Here is a 17,042-nt window from a genome sequence, read left to right as displayed (position 1 = left end):
AAAGCTGCAACATACTAAATTTAAGCTTCCAGAAGCTTTAATTTTATTCAGAAATTTGGAAGTTTTCTGATTTGGCTGCTGCTAAATATTATTCTCTCTACTCACAACTTCTTAGTATAACCATTCCACTGAGCATCTATTAGAAACATCACGCTCAGTAAACAGATCATGTTACATAGTAAAAACAAAATTCTAGCAATATAGTAGACATTCAGTAGTGATTTACGGGATGGATGATACTGCAAGATCTCCTGGTAAAACCTTACTCATTTGATAACAGAGCAGAAATGAATTAAGGCTCAGCGTCTTTTATTTAAACACACGCATTCTAATTTTGGTTGCTTTCAAAAAATATATAGTAAAATAAACATGGCCAACAGCATGTTGCCAGTTATTGGTTGGTTGTAACCAACACAAATTAATAAATATAAATGATCTGTAGTTAAAATATTAACTTTTTTGCAAATAGATTTTTTTTTGAGACGAGTCTCGCTCTGTTGCCCAGGCTGGAATGCAGTGGCAATCTTGGCTTACTGCAACTTCCGCCTCCCAGGTTCAAGCGACTCTCGTGCCTCAGCCTCCCGAGTAGCTGGGATTACAGGCATGTGCCAACATGCCCAGCTAACTTTTGTATTTTTAGTAGAGGTGGGGTTTCACCATGTTGGTCAGGCTGGTCTCGAAATCCTGGCCTCAAGTGATCCACCCGCCTCGGTCTCCGAAAGTGCTGGTATTACAGGCGTGAGCCACCATGCCCAGCCTGCAAACAGATATTTTTAAAGGTTTTATGTCCATGTTTGGCTTAGGTCTAGCATACTATATATTAGTCATTTGTGTATATGCTGTTAATTTTTCTTTCATTCTTGTTATTGATATATATGTCAATGTATACTTATCTATAAATATCAATATATTTATATCTATTCATTTGTCTATGTATCTGTGAAACCATTTGAAGAAGTCCTTGATGTATAGTGGCCAAAGTAAATTTATTAAATTAGTAATTCATTAAATTTAATATGCTTATTAAGTTTAATTAAGAACACCTCTAAATTTCTATCATTTCATGGATAGATATTATTAATGTAAACTAGAGGTAAGAATATGCTAAAATTATCATAATCTACCATTTTGAGATGATAGTTACTAAAGTGATAGTAAAATTATGCAGTTTATAAGATTGGAACACATGAGTTAACTGAAAATAAACCACAAAATATAATTAGCAGTTGAGACACGTATGATTTTTAGCATTTTAAAATTATAACTAGAAAGCTATTATTTCTTTTGGCTTTTAATTTTTACTTCACTGAGACACTGATTTTATTCTAGGCCTTTCTTATCGACTGCTGACCTTTTCCTGTCATTTGATGTTAAAGATGATACAATGAATGCATCATCAATGTAACATGGCCTGAAACGGATCAGTAAATTGCATGTGATCATTAGAAATAGATCCAATTTTTGACTTAGCAGAGACTACAGAAGTCTTATTTATAAGCTTCTTTTATTACATTTCTTTTTTCTTGTATATTTATGGTCCATTTGCTAATACACTATTAGGAATCAAATCACTGAAGATTTCAGCATTTTATTATCACCAAAAACTTTGTTTTAGTAAAGCACAACAACATAGTCTTCTTGATTGTGAAAAGCTGTTGTCAGATCAAGTCCTTTTTATGCCTCAGAGCTTAGGGCACACTAATTCTTGAGACCAACTCTAAGGTCTTCTGTAGAAGGTGCTGTCTTGTTGAGAAGGAAGAAATGGCCAAAGTGTCTGTATCTGAAATTTTCTGCGTTATCTTAAATATCCCTCATTGAGGATGGACAGGTAAATTAGACATATGAAACAAGACATATTTGGTATATTCAACCTATGTTTATTACGAATTTTTCATGCAGTAATATGATGATATAATATGAAATAATTTAAGATCCTTATTAAGACTGAAAGAGAAATCAGTAGTAGGCTATGATTTGTTTCTTTATTTGGTGGTATAACAGTTAGCATTATTATAAAATCTAGAGTTTTTTTTAGATGCTTCTGCTTCTCACAGGGAAGCAACAATATTAATGTCCTTGTTTAGCTTACTATACTATATGTAATTTACATGTGATTTTCAGACTAGTGATTACAAAAACAACAATCTACTACAAAAAAAGTACTAAGGAGTCTTTCGTGCTCAGCATCCCAAAAGGGAAAACCCAGAAAATATTACCAATACATCATGAGCCTCTTTGGTTTTCTTCATTTGGAGTGATGAAATCAATCATTTGATTGAATTGACACTAGTCCTTCAACTGTATAATCTGCTTCAAGACACTATGTTGCTCAATATAACAACATGCCAAAATTGAAAACACTCAAAAATTAGCTTTTGTTTCCTTTGTTTTTATTTCATGTTTTTGGTTTGTGGGCCATACAATAGTATTCAGTGTTCTCCAAGATAAGATATTGATTTCTTCACAATTCTTTCCTTTCTCACATTTAGCTGTACATTGAGATCATCTGGAAAACTTTAAAACCTGCTGATATTTGAGCTCTACCCCAAGAAATTCTGATGTAATGTGGATGAAAACCTGGGCATTGGGTCTCATATCTCCCCCAGGTGATTATAATGAGCAGCAGACTTGGCATCCACTGGTGTATGTAAATTTGATATTCTCATGACTACTTATTGCTGGATTGACACCCAACTTTTGCAACCTCCCATTTACTGAAGAGATAGACTCCCTGTCTCCCTCTGTCTCCTCTCTTAGAATGATACTTCTGTCGAAGCTTGAACGTGACTTAGAAAAAAAAAATAGCAATTACCCTTATACATTTATTCTACAATTTTTGCACCCTTTATACATGTTAGAGGCAACAACAATAACTTTTAGCAGTGTTTATTTTTGTTAAAAGAAACCAGTTGAATTGAAGGTCAAGACACCTTCTGATTGCACAGATTAAACAAGAAAGTATTACGTATTTCAACTTTACAAAGCATCTTATTGATTTAAAAAGATCCATACAGTTGATAAATTTCACCATGAACATATATGTAATAAGGAGACTAAAATATTCACTTTACATATCTACAACATGTATTTTCATATTTCTAATCAACCACAAATCATATAGGAAAATATTTAGGTCCATGAAAAAGTTTCAAAACATTAAAAAATTAACATTTTGAAACAAATCACATGTGAAAGCTCATTAAATAATAACATTGACAAATAAATAGTTAATCAGCTTTACTTATTAGCCGCTGCCATGCATTTCTGGCATTCCATTCCAAGCGAGGGTCAGCATGCAGGGTATAATTTCATACGATGCGACTGTAAAGAGCTACAGGGCTTATTTTTGAAGTGAAATGTCACAAGGTCTTTCATTCTCTTTCATAGGAAGATCACTCATGGCTGCTAAACTGTTCCCATGAAGAGTACCAAAAAAGCACCTTTCTGAAATGTTATGAAGATTCATGACAACAATTTTTTTTTAACCTTTCTGTTTGGAAGGAGTTTTGTTTAGGAGAGGGGATGGGCCAGTAGATGGAGGGTATCTGAGAAGCCCTTTTCTGTTTTAAAATATAATGATTCACTGATGTTTATAGTATCAACAGTCTTTTAAGAACAATGAGGAATTAAAACTACAGGATACGTGGAATTTAAATGCAAATTGCATTCACGGATATACCTACATCTTGAAAAACTTGAAAAGGAAAAACTATTCCCAAAGAAGGTCCTGTACTTAAGACAGCTTGCTGGGTTTGATCAAAGCAGAAAGCATATACTTTCAAGTGAGAAAATAGCAATGGCAGGCTTGAGTCTTCCAAGCAATCAAATCTGTAAAGCAGATGGTTACACTAGTAAGTCTAGTTATGGGAGTCTGAGTTCTAACTCATGCTGTGCTTGCTGGATTTGCTGGCTCTTTTCCGCTCTCTGTGATGCTGGACTGGCTTGGCAGGTGACATGCTCTCAAAGTTGTGACTGGACTCGTTGTGCTGCCGGGTGTACCTCTTGCACTTGCAGGCAGTGACTACTGTGATTTTGTAGGTGCGTGTGCTGCCATCTTGGCACTGCAGCTGGATTCTCTGGGTACGGGTTTTGTCATTGACGCACCGCCACTCCTGGGAGCTCCTCCTGCTCCAGTACTTTGTTCCATAGCCTCCTCCAATCCAGTTAGGGAGCACTGACAGGGGCAAGCACTCGCCAGCACACACCAGCTCCTTCAGAGGGCTGATGCTGGTGCACTGGCCATCAGAGATGTATTTGGTGGAACGCAGTTCCCGGCAACCCACTTGAACCCGAGCTGCAGGAAACAAAAAAGAATGTGCATCAGAGAAAAAATGCAAATGAAGACCTTTTAAAAAGTGATCTGCAATGACAAAAATAATAGGCAAATGACACCAAATTGCCAAATAGAAAGTGAGCACCTACTTTATTTTCACAGTGAAAAAAAATCTGTCTGGATAGTATAGGGACACTTTCATGAAAATCATCAGTTTACATGGCTATAACTTTTTTGGGAAAAAAAATGTAGGCCTGATTTTTTTTATATATAACATTAGCTAATTGCTTATTAGAGTGTTTGAAAATCCAATTTCCTTAGTCTCACTCTCCAATAAGGGGTTAGCAGCTCTTCCATTTATGTGTAAATATTCATTATTCAATGAGTTAAAAGAGTATACTTTAATATTCTCTTTCTCAAGGGTCATATTGGTTAATGTCTGCAAGTGTTTTTAATTAGGCTTTTTAAAAATCTGTTGAGAAAAAACGTGGTAGCCATTTAAATATTGTGTATAATGCATATGCTCTCGGTAATATTTTATTTCAATTATAGACTTTAGCTGCAGAGACTCAGACATACATATGTGTACAACATCTGACATTTTGCATATCAAACTTAATAACTATGTTTTAAACATAAATTCCCAAACTATCTTTTAAAAAATACAAACAGTAAAATGTTTGAAATGTAAAATGCCACTACAACTCAAGACTCAAAGAATATAAAAGCCCCTAAATCAGGAACGTATGGTTGCCATAACAACTTGGCTACATTTCCATGAATTTTATGGCAGAAAAATGCCTAACATGTCTGATTTACAACTGCAAAAGGAACCACGGTGTTCATTTCCTGAATATTGGTCATGGCAAACTTTTTGTTTTAGTTATTTGGATTTGATAGGTATGTTCTCTAATTGGCTGTTCCTTGTTACATGCCTTATGTAATTAAAGCAAAAATTAATCTTTAAATATTTTAAGTTTTCCTTACCCTTGCTTTGTTATCTAAACTTGAGGAGAATTGCCTATAACAACCTTGAAAAGAAATCAAGGCTTGCCAACCAGGAAAAAAAAAAAAAGGATGTTTAAAAGTACAGGCTACTGACATTTTACAAATAAAAATGATAAGGGACACTGAAGTGGTTCCACAAAAAGTACTGAAAGATAAGTCAAAGTCGAACTGAATCAGGAGTTTCACTTCATCTCTGTATGCTAGTACTTCTGAGGTAAGAGATATAGCTTAAGGAGAACGTGACAGTTGTGGAAAAACTTATGTATATAGACATGCATGCATAGAAATCTAGAATTGTGGGATTAAAATGCAAAGCGTAAATTGTTTGGTTGGATAGTGTGCTCAGCGTGCCTGATTCTGCCTCCAGCTCACCTTCCTGCAGCTGCCTCAGGAATGCACCTGGAAATAGCCAGAAATAATTTTGTCTTGTCAAGCTTTCTGTTCCTGTGTATATACAGATTTGGCATTTTTGCCGTGACAGTTCATTGACAACAAATACCCACAACATTGCTCAGTAATCTAATAATAATCAGATATGTCCTGTGTACTTAAAAGCAACCATCTTTGTGAAAGTTAAAACATCTTAGCTTTCTTAGATGTTAACAGTCATATTTGCTTTGACTTTTCAAAGGTCAAAACTACTTTTCGTAGTTGAATGGAGTGAAGAAGGAGAGGCAAAAGATTTGTGTAAGATTTCCTGTGCACTGTTTCTCTCTCTCTCTCTCTTAAAACCTGATTATTAGCATGTGGTCTCTTCTAAAGGAAAAGATAGAAACAAAAGTTAGGGGAAATTTGAATCCCCCTAACCAGTGGTCAATTAGTGTGTCAACTAAGCTGTTGTTTTACATCTCTTAAGTTACAAAAATGTCCCCAGTCTGTCACAGAAATACACAATTATCTAAATTTTGAATGGGACAACAAGGAATTATTTTAGAAAAATGTGATTCTCCAACATTTTTAGTTTATCCCTCTTTTACATTGAGCATCATCAAAACTTTCGACCATCTCACTAGACATATTTTAGAAATCCAATGTAAACAAATTTTTTCTCCTGGAAGCTTCCTTTTTTCCCTTGTGATTCCCTATATTTATTTGTGGATGGTAACTAATAATATATATTAGTTACATTTATACACTTTACCAAAATTGCATATGCCCTGAAATAAATTGACAAAACAACCGGAACTTGAGCTATCTAAAACAATACTTTTTAAAACTGTCATTTTGCATGATTTTGACAAAACAATAGTTTAATTCCTGGAAATGTTTTCTTTGTGGATGTTTGATAAAACTTCAGTCTGTGCTTGCGTTATTAAACCACTGTTTTAGTTACGTTAACTTTAAAATCACTACCTAGGGAAGAATGCCAGCCTACACATGCAGCAGATTACTCTCAAGTTGTTTCACAAAATATATATGGTTCAGGTTAGTTACCAATAAAACAATTCTACAGGAATGTGAGCTAATGCTACCAGAAAAGAAAAAAAAAAAACCTGTACAAGTAAAACACACTTACTGTTCCGATCCAGTCCAGTGTTACTGAAATGCCTGCCTCCATTTCTGGCTTGATTCAACGTGCTGTTGCTGCTGGGGTGTGCTGGAACAGGTTTAACCACATGTGAATAAAGGATTTCTGTGGCATCATTTTTAAAAGCCAAACAGCTTTTCATTAGGATGCATGCAAGGGGAAGGAGATAGAAATGAATGGCAGGAGGAAGCATGGTGAGTAGAGGATTTGCTTGGCTGGAGAGCTGGTTAATTCTTTTGCCTCTGCTTCTGCACTGTAACTGTGAAATTCCTCCTCAAGCTTCCCTTTATATATCCACAGAGGTTTGGCATTCATTCAGGTGTAAAGTTGTGTAGAGCTTCAGAGTGAAAACACAGAGAAGGGGTGGGATCCCTACATGACCCTGCAAAAGAATTTTACCAATGGAAAAGAAGACTGCAGAAAAGGAGGAGCTTGGTATACAAATTGCCTGAAATTTCAGAGTTGGACTTCATCACTTGTCTGTGAGCCGACGCAGGCAGGCATATTCTATATCAACGACAGACTCTCCTCTGCCATTTCCTTTCCTGAATCTAGTTAACATTCGGGTTTAATTTAAACGAAAATATATTGCTGTTCATTTGAAGAGACTGGCTTTCCCACAGTTGTTGTGTACTTTCCTCAGATTTTAGAGTATTTGGGTCAGAAAGGGAGTTCTTCCCAGATAACAGGAGGAATTCATGTGAGTTTAAATATTGTAGGACTTGCATGAAGCACCCAGTTAGCTAAACATTGCTTTCTCTCAAGAAGCAAACCAATATTTTTTTTTTCCTTAAAGCAAAAGGCACAGAGCTAAAACCTGCCCCCTGGACATGCTTAAATAATGCAGCTTTGATCTGCATGAACTACTGTGCTGCTAGGTAAATTATTGCCAGGGGTTCTGTGTGGAGAATAATGAGCATAGTTCTGTCTACATTAAAGTAAGTAATACTCATTTTTGTCTTAAAAATGTGTCACAAGCATTAATATCCATAGCATTGTTTTACATAAAACAAAGTCATTTGTGACAGACTTTTTAGCGGATTCAAAATAATTTTTTCTAGATTTTTTCAGAACACAGATTCTACTCATATTTACTAAATATTTTGCTCATTACTTCCTTTGACTCTGCTGCCCAAGTAAGAAACCTATTTTTCTGGATTACTTTACCGGCACCCAGAACACGTGTTCCATTAATTAATTATAGGCCACTGATGATCCCTTTAAAACAATCATCAAATTCCATTTCATCATGGGACATCTCAATTGGAATAACTATTCTGAATCACCTTTTCAATTATAAATCCATTTTTGTCCTTTGTGTGGTTACCTAAATCACCTAATTTTGTATCTCTTTTCTGTATAAACTTTTGTCCCTTGTAACTGCTATTTGCCTATATGTCTGCCTACCTGAATTTCTCCATAGCAGCACCACTGGCATTTTGGAAGAGACAGTTCTTTATTATTGGGGGACCATCCTGTGTGTTTATCAGCATCCCTGGCTTCTAATGACTAGATGCCAGTAGCACCCCCTAGTTAGTAAGAAAAATATCTCCAAACATTGCCAAATGACCCCTACAGGGTAAAATCACCCCCAATTTAACCACTAATTATCTATTCATCTATCTCACTATAAAAGAAAGTAAAAATAAGTATAAAGGAAAAATATTATAATACCAAGAAATTATTTTTCTTTTTTAGGACAGAAATGGTACTGTAGTTTTGTTTTAAAACAATGACTGCTTCTCTATTAGAGGTATATACTGGAATATCCTTAGATGAAATGATTTTATATCATCTTTTACATTATATGGAATAAGCTAGAATAAGCTTCAAAAATAATATGAGGAGGTTAGAGGTGTGAGTGGCAAAAGATTAATTGTAAGTTGATGGTTGTTAGAGCAGGAAGGTAAAGTATTATATTCTGTTTATTCTTGTGTATGTTCCAAATTCTACATAATAAAATGTTTAAAAACCAGAGTCAGACAATCAGTTTAATGGACGTATACTTCCTACTAACAATATATCTCTATCCTGCGATTGGATAGTCATTTATTCTAACATCCTTCCTGGAAAATCATATGTCAGTTTATTTTGTGCAAATGGAGATTACAGGCATCCTTCTAAAATACTAACTATGAAGAATTTCCTGCCCTACTTATCAGGGGACTTGATGTTAATTACACAAAGCATGTTAATATTCATCATTGACCTACAGACCCAATGCCTAAAGGAAATTAAAAGGTCAAAATAATCTAATCTGTTCCTCACTACTTTTTCTTTTTTTGTGTCAGGAGCAGGAGATATTTTAATTGGAATTTAACTATTGGGTTGGGCTAATGAGGTTGACCAAATTCACGCACAGTTATTAAATCTGCTGCACCTAGTATTCTGAAGGCTCAGCCTTAGGATATCACCTCAGGCAGAAGCAAAATTAGAAGAGAAGGCAATGTCGTTGTGCATGTAGACAGGACAAACTCAGAGTTCTTAGGCCCAATTTACCTGACAGACCCCTAGAGAACTATTTTGAGGCCTGGGTGCAGTGGCTTCTGCCTGTAATCGTGCACTCTAAGAGGCCAAGACAGGAGGATCACTTGAGCACAGGAATTCGAGACCAGCCTGGACAACATAGTAACACCTTGTCTCTGCAAAAGTAAAATAAAAACTAGCTGAGCATGGTAATTCACACCTGTAGTCCCAGCTACTTGGGAGGCTGAGGCAGGAGGAACGCTTGAGCCTGGGGTGTTGAGGCTGCAGTGAGCCATGATACCACCGCGACACTCTAGCCTGAGCAAGAGTGTGACCCTGTCTCAAAATAAATAAATAAATAAAAAGAAAGAAAACTACTTTGCTAAAATAGAAATAATCATAAATTTAATACTTAACAGTTATTCTGATCAGTTTAAAACAGCTCCATGAAAAATAACCACAAACTATTGCTTCTCGGCCTTTTGGCTAAGATCAAGGGAAGGATAACCACAAACTGTAATAACCCAAGAAGAATGGATATAGATGCTTAATATTGAAATTGAGTCTTTCTCATCTTCAGGCATTAGTATGTACCTGTTATTCCCTTTGCTTATAACACTCTTCCCTCACCCTCTTCCTTGGCTAATCACCTGCTTTTCCTTCCAGTCTCAGTTTAGATGGCAATAGCACTGAGAAAACTTGCCTTGTCCTCTCTTTCCTCTATCTGCTGGTCTCAATCCAGCATACATGTGCCAGAGCAGCAAGTTGCCTGATGACTTGGCAAGACTTATGAAAGAAGAACCATTTCTATCTTATGGGTATTGTGGAATAATGGTTAAATTAAGTATTTAGGAAATGTAGAAAAAATATTCTTTCATTAAAAAGAGATTGGCTAATATTTGTGGTAGGCAGTCGCTAAGATGGCTCCTAATGATCCCTTTCTCATGATATTCACATCCTTGTAGCAATCCCCTTTTCTTCAGTGTGGGAAGAACTTAGTGATTAGCTTCTAATTAGTATAACATACTAACATGATGAGATGTGACTTCTATGATTAGGTTTTCAAAAAACTGTGACTTCTGTCTTTCTGGCTGCTCTCATTCTCTCGCTTGCTTTGGTGGAAGCCAGCTACCATAATATGTACCTCTCCATAGGAAGGTCCATGTAGCAAGGAACTGATGCCTGTAACCAACAAGGAACTGAATGAAGGCCTCAGCCAAACAGATGGGAATTCCATCAACAATGACATGGGTGAGCTTAGAAGCAAATCCTCTCACAGGCAGATGAGGCTGCAGCCGTGGCCTACAACCTGAATGCAAACTTTAGGAGAGATATCAAACCAGAGGCACCCACAAGAACTATGAGATAATAAATGTTTGTTGTTTTAACTAAGTTTTGGGATAATTTGTTATATAACAGATAATCAGTATAATGTTATTTGTAATTAAGTCATTTTGTGAATAATGCTAGGGCCTTGAGAGCATCAGATGTGGAATCATTAGACATGGTGACTGTGCATCTTGCAATCTGTGGGAGAGTGTTAAGACTTATTTTCTGTTCTCAGCTGTGCATCATTGCAAGAAAAATAAAATAAAAATAGGAAATTTTGTTAAAGACTTATTTTCTAGTCCTCAGCTGAGCCATCAGTGTGGTGGCATTACTAATAATCATATAATGGTATTAGAATTACTACTAGCAGCTTGATTTGTAAAAGCTGGAAACTAATTTTGATTTTCTGAATAGTGTCATCATATGACTTGGAAATTGAATTTGAAAATCTGAAACTGCATCTTAGTTCTACCATTTATGATACGTATGAACTTGGATATACAGTTGACCCTTGAACAACACAGGTTTGAACTGTGAGGGTGCACTTATACTTGGATTTTCTTCCACTTCTGCCACCCCTGAGACAGCAAGACCAACCCTTCCTCTTATTCCTCCTTCTCAGCCTACTCACTATGAAGACAATGGAGACGAAGACATGTCTTATGATGATCCACTTCCACTTAATGAAGAATAAATATATTTTCTCTTCCTTACAATTTTCTTAATAACATCTTCTTTTCTCTAGCTTACTTAAGAATATTATATATATATAACCTACAAAATATGTGTTAATCAACTGTTTATGTTATTGATAAGGCTTCCAGTTGACAGTAGGCTATTAGTAGTTAAGTTTTAGGGGAGTGAGAAGTTATATGTGAATTTTCAACTGTACAGGGGTCAGCTCCCTAACGTCTGTGTTGTTCAAGTCAGTTATACTTTCTGAAACTCTCCTAGTCAGTTTCTTCATCTACAAAACATGACCACGCTTACCTACCTCACAGAGGAACAAAAATATATGAAAATGTCTAGCACAAAACCTGGCACAGAAGAAATGTGGAAAAAAATAGCCATTTAATATCAATCTAGGAGCATGGTTTTATATTATAGCCTTCACATTATAAACATGAGTTTGGAAAGACTAGAGAAGTCTGAACAAAAATATGATTACCCTATTTAAGATAAAGAACAAAAAGTTGAGAGAAGGGAGATTTGTTTAGCCCAACAAAGTAAGAGATAATGGATAAATGTCATTAGGCTTAAAAAACTAGTCTAATCAATTGTTTTTAATTTTTAACAGGGGATGCGTCTGAATACAACAGTACCATTTATCTCCAGGGCATACGTTCCAACACCTCCAGTGAAAGCCTGAAACCAGTTCCAAACCTGACTGGCATCATTTGGAACATGTTTGTGTTCATCTCTCCCATACAGAAATTTAATGCCTTTTCCATCTTAACTAAGCGCTTATCATGTACTGTGGCTGTAACTTGTGCAGTTTGAAGGGCCACAGCAAAACTAGCAGGAATTTTTTTCTTCTTTCATGGATCGAAGGTTCTTTCTTACCATAGACCTTAGCAAACTCAGCATATGATTTTTTTTTCTCTCTATTAAGTTGAAAACTTTCACCTTTTCACACTTTACGGCTTCTCTTTGGCAAACCCGAATTGCCAGCATCACTACTCTTGTGCTTTGGGGCCGTTATGAAGTAAAATAAGAGTTCCTTGAGCACACAGCACTTCGATGCACAACAGGTGATCTGAGAACCTAGACGGTCACTAAGTGACTAATAGTAGGTGGTGTAGACAACACGGAGATGCTGGACAGTGGGAAGATTCACTTCCTTGGTGAGATGGAGCAAAGATGGCATGAGATTTCATTGCGCTACTCAGAACTGTGTGGAATTTCAAACTTATCAATTGTTTATTTCCGGAATTTTCCCTTTAGTGAAACCAAGGAAAGCAATATTGCAGATAAAGGGGATTTCCGAATATATAAACAAAAAGCATTTACTGAATACAAGAATAAACTATTTCTGCTCCTCTCTGGCTTAAAACTATTCTGAGAGTTCCCCTTAAGAGGATAGCACCTGTTAAATGGAAAAGTGATTAGCTATTATAAGTTTAGAAAAAACACAACAAACTACCATAGAATCTTTATTCATAAAAATCCTTAAAACGAGAATGAAATAATCACTTTCATTCATTTCATATTAGCATGTATTGTGCCCAGTCTTTTTAAAGATGGTGTCATCCAGGCAAAGCTGAATGAGACATGAAGCCTACCCTCTCTTGCTGTTCCAGAAAGCTCCTGGTTAGAATTTTACTAAAGGAACTCCCCTTAACGTACTCTTCCTGTAAAATTTTCTTTCTTTCTCCCTCATCACCTTCATTAGTTGTCTCTTTATTTGTATTTTGTTTGAATGCTTGCTGGTCTTATTTGTTGAATATAATGTTTCATTTATTATAAACTGCCTTACCAAGAATAACATTAATTTAGAGAACCCAGCTTACAATGCCCTGTGTAACCTGATATAAAACCCAAGTGAAAAATCTCAAATCCAATAGATAGAGATCTAGATAGGGTTCCTCCAGTCTCTACACTATTGACCTCTGGGCTGGAAAGTTCTGTTGTGGGGGATGTTTAGCAGCATCCCTGGGCTGTACCCTCTAGATGCCAACAGCACCTCCCCCACCCAGAAATTTCACAAGCAAGCACTGGGGAGTAGGTGAGGACAGGAGGGACAGGGCTTCCATCCGATTGCACAAACTAGCGCCAGTAGGAAGTTGTCCTTTTTACTTCCATTTATTACATTGCACAGTAGGAATCAATGCCCTCATTGTGTGCGTTCAGTCCAACAGTCCCTAAACTAAATCTGACAAAGGCTGGCAGCATATTAAGTATCCTGCCCCCAGTGGTGAATGCAGATTGGAATTAGTTTTGTTCCACCAGCCTAATAGTTGGTCTAAAACACTGTTTGTACTGGGAGCCTGTTAGATATGCAAATTCTGGGCATCACCTCAGACTTGAGTCAGAATCCCTTGGGCTGGAGCCCAGGAATCTGTGTTTTAACAAGCTTTCCAAGTGATTCTTAAGTATGCTAGAATTTGAAGTAAACTGTTATAGGATACACGCACGCCCTCATAACTGTGGCCTAGACTCATGATCCCCATGAGGGTTGCCTAGTCTGTTTAACTGGGCCTGTGCTCCAAATACTTCCGGTTTGCAGAATCAAATGGAAGCCCTGCCCTGAAGCTCCGCCCTCAAGGCCCAAACCCTAACCCATTTCCTTCTGCTATATTTATTTCTCCCTAGGGACTGGATACTCTCAGTGTCCCTCAGTCCTGATTAATGCTTTGTTTCACAGAAATGGACACCGAGAACCATAAAAATTACTACCTACAGTAGTACTATCACTCACTAGAAATTCTGGAAGCCACTTCTGATTTGCTCAGAGGTCAGCGTTGACCCAGATTTAGGTAAAATACTTGGATCGTTGTGATTTTGATTATTGTCCACCAGACTTAATGACAGTCAAATTGGGCTCCTAGCCCTGGCCACATGCAGTGTTGCATCACTCTTCCCTGAGGAGTCCCTTATTCAAGTACCAGCAGGCTTCATGGCAAGGCCTAAGTCAGTTATGATCTTACATCACTGGTAGATACTTGGGCTTAGAGACTTTACAGTATGAAGTTCCCTGATATGTCAGGATGCTGGAGAACTCAATAATTTAGTAGGATTTGGCCCAATAATGCCACAGTCTTTCCTGGAAAAAAAAGTCCTTGCAGAAATTTTCAATTTCAATTTTCATTTTTTTAAATAAAATAATTTGCTTCCAAGTTATATACAGGTGAATCTCTGGTGTAGGGCAGGGGTCACCAACCCTTGGGCTACGGACCAGTATTGATCCATGGCCTGTTAGGAACTGCACCGCACAGCAGGAGGTGAGTGGCCGGGGAGTGAGCATGACCACCTGAGCGCCTCCTCGTGTCACATCAGCAGCGCATTAGATTCTCATAGGAGCACGAACCCTATTGTGAACTGCACGTGTAGGGGATCTAGATTGCATGTTCCTTATGAGACGCTAACTAATGCTTGATGATCTGAGGTGGAAGAGTTTCTTGAAACTATCCTTGAAACTATCCTCATCCCCAGCCCCATCCATGGAAAAATCATCTTCCAAAATGGGGTCATGGTGCAAAAAAGATTGGGGACTGCTGTCATAGGGGGTTTCACAGCAACAGCATAGCTGGAGTGAAGGGGTCAGCATTGGGAAGGAAGGAAGTTTGACTCCATTGATTGGAAAGTTAGGTTGGAGCAGATTATTGACTACCATTTGCTTTGCATTTGAGAAGTTTGGACATTATTTGTTAGATAATGGAGAGCTATTGAAGGATGTATACGTGTATATGTGTGTGTTTATTTTTCTTCTCCCAAAGGGAAAGCAGATTATAGCCTCCACCCAGGTCAAGTGATAGAAAATTTCCAATATCAGCTGAGCACAGTGGCTCATGCCTGTAATCCCAGCACTTTGGAAGGCTGAGGCGGGCAGATCACCTGGGGTTAGGAGTTTGAGACCAGCCTGGCCAATGTGATAAAACCCTGTCTCTACTAAAAATACAAAATTAGCCGGGCGTGGTGATGCATGCCTGTAATCCCAGCTACTCAGAAGGCTAAGGCAGGGGAATTGCTGGAACCCAGGAGGCGGAAGTTGCGGTGAGCCGAGATCACACCACTGCACTCCAGCCTGGGAGACAGAGCGAGATCCCATCTCGAAAAAAAAAATAGAAAATTTCCAATATCCAGAAGTTCCCCTCCTGTCCCATTCTAGTAACTACTTCCTTTCTTCTCCCTAAAATAAACCACTCTCCTGATTTCTGACACCAGTTATTACTTTTGACTGTTTTAGAAATTGATGTAAAAAAGCTGACTTCTTTTCATTGTTGTGTAGTATTGCATTGCATGAACACCCCACAATTTATTCATCCAGTCTACTAGATTGGGTTGATGCCAATTGAGGCTATTATGAATAATGCTCCTATAAATGCTCCTGTACCTTTCTTTTATGTATGTGGTCATACATTTTTGTTTGATATATATCTAGTTGTGAAATGGATTCAATATAGGGTGTGTGTGTGTTCAGCTTTAGGAGAAAATACCAAAGAGTTTTCCAAAGTAATTTTAATAATTGAAATTTCCACTAGCCTTGACAGATTTCAAACAGGGACAGTATCAACACTATGTTTTGGGACGTTTAATCCACCTGCAACGTGTAAGGTGATTTAGGTGTGGTTATATTAGAACACAGGGAGGGGAAACATTATCGTGAGAGCCCAGGTGAAAAAGAATATAATCTTGAACTTGAAGGAGAGAGGAAAGGCTAGGACAGAGATTAGAGATACTGTGGAGTTTAGGTTGGTAGGTAATTGGAGAGGGAATCACATGTGAAAATGATGTTTTAAACCTGAGTGAATGGGAGACTGTAGTGTCAGGAGAAAGAGGACAATAATGAGTGGAGGCTGAGTTAAGACGAGGTTAGGTTGCTGATGGGAATCTAAGGGAGGGTGTCTAAGAGACAACTAGAAACTATAATAGTCTGTTTTCATGCTGCTGATAAAGATATATCCGAGACTGGGCAATTTACAAAAGAAAGAGGTTTAATTGGATTTGCACGTGGCTGGGGAAGCCTCACAATCATGGTGGAAAGCAAGGAAGAGCAAGTCACCTCTTACTTGGATGGCAGCAGGCAAAGAGAGAGAGCTTGTGCTGGGGCATTCCTCTTTTTAAAAACATCAGATCTCGTGAGACTTATTCACTATCACAAGAACAGCACAGGAAAGACTTGCCCCGTAATTCAGTTACTTCCCACTGGGTGCCTCCCACAACATGTGGGAATTCAAGATGAGATTTGGGTGGGGCACAGCCAAACCATATCAAAACAGAGCTCAAGAATTTGTCTGGGGTGGGGAGAGCATTAGGGAAAAGACCTAATGCATGCTGGGCTTAATACCTAGGTGATGGGTTGGTAGGTGCAGCAGACCACCATGGCACACGTTTACCTATGTAACAAACCTGCACATCTTGCACATGTACCCCGGAATGTAAAAAAATAAAAGAATCTGTCCAGCTACTGAAGCAATTTCATGAGGATGCTTTTCTACAACATTATTATGATAGACCTTGGTTTAGAAAACTATTATACTGGTTTAAGACTTTTCTTTATATATCTACAGTCACCTAATCATGCTCCTAGATATTAAAATTTCACTCCCTATGTTCAGTAATTCTCAAGTAGGATGAACTATTGTATAGATATATTCGTACAGGCTTATAAAATGTATGCCCTGTGTTTTAATGAAACCATAGGTAATACACATTTCTCCGATCTCCTTTTATATTGCCCATTTACCTACTGGCTTAGTCCAAGTTTTCATCATTTGC

The 17,042-nt window shown here is 37.5% G+C and overlaps 1 protein-coding gene across 1 annotated transcript; it reads right to left on the bottom strand.

The window, feature by feature from the left end:
- Window positions 1-2,811: 2,811 nt before the first annotated feature.
- On the bottom strand, window positions 2,812-7,072 carry SOSTDC1 (sclerostin domain containing 1; the record flags this gene model as incomplete). The annotated part of the gene is given in 2 exon segments (NM_001133323.1): window positions 2,812-4,294; window positions 6,798-7,072. Coding segments are annotated over 2 exon segments (621 nt in total). The 3' UTR covers window positions 2,812-3,878.
- Window positions 7,073-17,042: the final 9,970 nt, after the last annotated feature.

This window comes from Pongo abelii, chromosome 6 (genome assembly GCF_028885655.2).
Source record: "Pongo abelii isolate AG06213 chromosome 6, NHGRI_mPonAbe1-v2.0_pri, whole genome shotgun sequence".
NCBI lineage: Eukaryota > Metazoa > Chordata > Mammalia > Primates > Hominidae > Pongo > Pongo abelii.
This window is presented reverse-complemented; position numbering and strand designations above follow the sequence as displayed.